Source organism: Neltuma alba, unplaced genomic scaffold, assembly GCF_004799145.2.
Source record: "Neltuma alba isolate B1F8T4 unplaced genomic scaffold, ASM479914v2 tig00012473_pilon, whole genome shotgun sequence".
Lineage (NCBI taxonomy): Eukaryota > Viridiplantae > Streptophyta > Magnoliopsida > Fabales > Fabaceae > Neltuma > Neltuma alba.
In genome coordinates, this window is record NW_021636948.1 from 136,392 (window position 1) to 140,928 (window position 4,537).

The following is a 4,537-nucleotide window of genomic DNA, read 5'->3' on the forward strand; positions in this document are numbered from 1 at the left end:
ATTTCAGAATTATTTGGTCCTAAACAAAAATTATGCTACTACAGAGGCCCTTAATTGAAATTTTCCCTTTATTTATTTTTAATATAAACGTTGAAACATGCATCCGAATTCTGACATCATCCCACGGCCTCATCATCCATTTTGAAATTTCAGTACCCTAATTCAAGCACTCAGCCGCCGTGTAACTCCATTGCTGCTCCTCTGTCGTCAACTCCATCCTCGCCGGCAGTGCTGCTACCCTTCTCGACCTTCACCCGTAGCCCATCGTGCTCGTCTAAGTCGTCTTCACTGTCGCCCACCGTGGTCCTCTTCGCCGTCAGCCACCGGTCCCCAGATCCGCATCGTCATCTGGAGAAGACAGGTAAGGTTCCGTTCTTCGATGGCCCCTGATTCCTTATTCCTTAAGTGCATCAAATGTTGTCCTTTCCTTCACGAATTGAGCAGAATGCCATGATGGTTTGTGGCATTAGTTGACTTGAACCCCTTTGTCCTTTACCTTTATTAGTAGTATTTTAAATTAGAGTCGTATTCTGATCATAATTTCTCATCACTCTTCGGTTACTCCTGCGGCATGTTTCAGTCGTTCAGTTAAGTTTAGATATGAATCCTATTTTCGCGAGGTGTCTTTTTTTGTTCTGGTTGTTCTGCAAATCTACTTAAAGCTTAGAAATTTTCAAATCTCTTATTTTTTTTCCCTTAAATTTTTATTAGTTTATTCATTGTGGAAGTGGCAATTGGGTGATACCATTTATCAAATGTTTTATTCGCGCTTGGTTGCTTCGAATTGAGCAGTTACGAGTTCAAATGAGTTTAAAGAAAAAAATACTTCCAAATACGGCTTGTGATTGAGGTGTTCACTTTAATGTTTGATATTTAATGTTTAATTAATTGCTGCACATCAACTTAAGTATGTTTTGCTTCAATCACTTAATACTTATGCAGCTTCCAATGTACACGGACTTAGGGGCCTCTGCTGTTCCTATTGCTTGCTGATGCTGAAGTTATCTTGAATTGCTTATGTTGGACACTTGGACCATTTAAATGGAGAGAAAGACTGGATGTTGTGCAAGCCAATTGTTTGGCTGTTTATGCCATTTTTGGAGAAGATGCATTTTTGCTGTTTTATCTGCAGGTCCGGTGCCAAATCATATTGCTTTCATCATGGATGGAAATCGAAGGTATGCTAAGAAGAGAAACTTGGCTGAAGGTGATGGCCATAAGGCTGGATTTTCTGCTCTCTTGTCTATGCTGAGGTATTGCTATGAATTGGGAGTGAAGTATGTAACTGTATATGCATTCAGCATTGATAACTTCAAACGACAACCAAAAGAGGTTCAATCCCTGATGGACTTGATGCGAGAAAAGATTGAGGAGTTGCTTCAAAAAGAAAGCATCATCAACGAATACGGTATTAGATTACATTTCATCGGAAACTTGCAACTACTTACTGAACCAGTCAGAGCTGCAATGGAGAAGGCAATGAAAGTAACTGCACACAACAACCAGAGGGTGCTTTTACTTTGTGTAGCCTATACTTCACGTGATGAGATTGTACATGCCGTTCAAGAATCCTGTAAGGATAAATTAAATGAAGTTCAATCATTGAAAGAGGGAAAGATTTCAAATGGTGTGATATCAAGAATTGTTGAGGGTTCAAATAGAAATGGTATGCACATGGTTGATCAACATTCTTTCAGAGACTATTTAAATGCAACCAATGTTTTTAGTGGTAGTAGTGTACTCAAAGGAGCTAAAGATGCTGAACATAGGGATGGTTTCTTTGTACATACTAATCAACAACAACAAAATAATGGCCAAGAAACTGAAATTATATCATGCAATGGGGTAATTGATAGTAGTGAAGAGAGAAGGAATAAGCAGGGCGAGCTTTCTGCTATAAAACTAGTTGACATTGAGAAGAACATGTACATGGCAGCAGCGCCTGACCCAGACATCTTGATCCGAACTTCTGGGGAGCTGCGACTCAGCAATTTTCTCCTTTGGCAGACTAGCACCTGTCCATTGTATGCACCAGCTGCTCTTTGGCCAGAGATAGGTCTATGGAACTTGGTCTGGGCAGTCCTGAGCTTTCAGAGACACCATTCGTATTTGGAAAAGAAAAAGAAGCAATCTTGATTTAAAGTTTAAACATTAGTAGCCAAAATCTCACTGTAAATTATGTGTTGGCTAGATTGTTTTAATCTATTTTTGACCTTTTCTTTTATATTATTGATCTTTAACTATTTGTGGCACTGCTATTACCATTGCCAATGTTTAATAAAGTTTATTAGTATGATGGTATGGAAATTAGATGCCATTTTAATTGTCTGTGCAAAATTAGTTTATGTGAATTCAGAAAGAGAACATCATTATCTCAGTGATACTGTATCATATCTGAGATTGAGAAAATGAATGTGTGATTAGCTAATAATAAAATCATTTTGGATACTCTTCTTGCAAGATCAAGAGATTATTATCGAGTTCCATTTGCATCTTAGAATTGGATGGTTCAAATTTTATCATCATAAGTATTAAGTACCATTTGCATCTTGGCCTATTTTAAAGGGTATGCCTTCCAGGTACTCCTTGTTGACAATCATGGTCCCCAAGTTGCAGGTGATTCCTTATACCAGAAGCAGGATATAGAGTGAGCATATGATTGCCGTTTGCCAAACCTGGCGTTCAAACAATCATGCATAATATTAGGAATTGTGACCACACCCAAATTAGGTGAATTAGGTGTTTAATAAAGTTTGTTAGTATCGTCGTTCTGAAATTACGTGCCATTCTGTTGTATGTGCAAGATTTTATGTAGATTCAAAACTCCGTCGGGTCCCCATAATGATACCATATTGTATTTGAGACATAGGCCACTGAATCAGGCCCAAAAAATTTAAAATTAGCTGAGACAGAGGCCCATTTAGTCCTAAAAAATTAGCTCTTTTATTTTATTTTTTTGGGTAAATATATAGTTCATTTGATTGTTTTTCTTCTTACGTGCAAATAACTCTTTATTGAAGCCAGTCTTATTTAAAACATGGTCTTCTTACATCAGCAACGGAATTCAAACTCACGACCTTGTGAGTTATAATTCAACTCCTTACCAATTGGACTAATTCTTGTTAGTAATTATGACCAACTCTTTTAATTTGGGATGTTAAACCAACTGCCCTCTTCTCCATTGTAAATTGGGCCTTTTGTACAGGTGAAAGCCGATTACTCTTTCAATAAATTAGGACTTGATATCTCCTATTATCTATTGTTGGTCAATGTTCAGTTAGTTGTAATAGTAACACTTGAAACATTTATGTTATTCATATTTTTATTTTATTTATAATAAAATTATTTTCCGCTTGGTGCACTTCACTTTCAGCATTGAAAAGGAATATGTGGAGAATATAAATCCATGCCTCATTGCAATAGACAACGTATTCATACCTGTCTCCTAACTTCATAAATTAACCCTCTCTCAATCTCACAATAAATAAATCTCTGGATATTTATAATTAATCCTTTCCAGTATCTTGCATTGCACCTCTTTTCTTCTCTAGCAAACCTCTGAAAGACATATTGGACTTTTGACTAATTTAAATTTAGATTAAAGTGTAAATTTGATCTTTTAATTTTATATAAGGTTTCAGTTTGATTTCTTAACTTTAAAAAATAAATTTTTAATCCTTTGATCCTCACATTGTTAATATGAAATGAGGATTTTTTATAACAGTTATGGTTGTTTTAACAATTAAACTTAATATGTTAGTATATGAGAATGTTTTATCAATATTTAATCTTAATATCACTATTTTTTGTTAACAATTTTAGAGCTAAGAGACTAAAAATATAATTTTTTAAAATTAAAGGACCAAATTAAAATTTTGCATAAAGTTAAAAGACTGAAAGTACTTATATTTTAAGATTACATTTTTGTTGAATCAGGTTCTAAATGGAATTTTAATCTTAGCAAATGAGATTGAACGTCGAAGTTGATATCAGTCGTGATTTAAAAAAGTAAAACACACAATATTTTCATGTGCTAGTTACAACTCACTCGGTTAATCCTTACAACCTTCATTTTAAGTTTTTGAGTTGGCTTTCTAAATCTAAAGTCTTTCTCTAGAATTATGAATAGAAGTTGGTTTAGTTAATTCAAATCTTATTAGTATCTTGAGCTATGTTGCTAGTCATTAAACTAACTTTATTGAATTTAATGTTTCATAGCTTGCCAAAACTTTTGGAGGTAAAATTAAGTATTTTTTGTTGGATATTTATCTTTAACTCCTTAAACATTATCCTCTCCAATTTCAAATATAAGACCTCTTACTACTTTACAAATATTAAAAAAAATTAAACATTAAATTTGTACCAAAAGACAAATTTTTTTCATAATTGCCCTATTAAGGAGGGATAAAAAAAAAAAAAGAAACTTGGTTAATGAATGTGAAAATTTGGGGAGTGTTTCATATTTTGGAACAAAATTTGGGGAGTGGTTATTGTGAAACAGACAATAACTCCAACACAGACAAATTCAATATAAATC

At 34.3% G+C, this 4,537-nt stretch overlaps 1 protein-coding gene across 2 annotated transcripts; it reads left to right on the plus strand.

The window, feature by feature from the left end:
- Nucleotides 1-238: 238 nt before the first annotated feature.
- LOC114727424 (dehydrodolichyl diphosphate synthase 6-like) lies at nt 239-2,323 on the plus strand. Of its 2 annotated transcripts, none has more exons than XM_028914131.1 (2): nt 239-361; nt 943-2,323. In XM_028914131.1, the coding sequence occupies exon 2, from the start codon at nt 1,042-1,044 to the stop codon at nt 2,134-2,136; it is 1,095 nt and encodes a 364-aa protein (XP_028769964.1). In that variant the 5' UTR covers nt 239-361; nt 943-1,041; the 3' UTR covers nt 2,137-2,323. The 2 variants fall into 2 exon arrangements, with proteins under 2 accessions (XP_028769964.1, XP_028769965.1); XM_028914132.1 differs by having other exon boundaries at nt 965-2,323.
- The last annotated feature ends 2,214 nt before the right edge of the window (nt 2,324-4,537 follow it).

Bases quoted from the DNA above. Each gene is read 5' to 3' on its own strand.
- LOC114727424 (XM_028914131.1), top strand. From the start codon at position 1,042: ATGGAGAGAAAGACTGGATGTTGTGCAAGCCAATTGTTTGGCTGTTTA.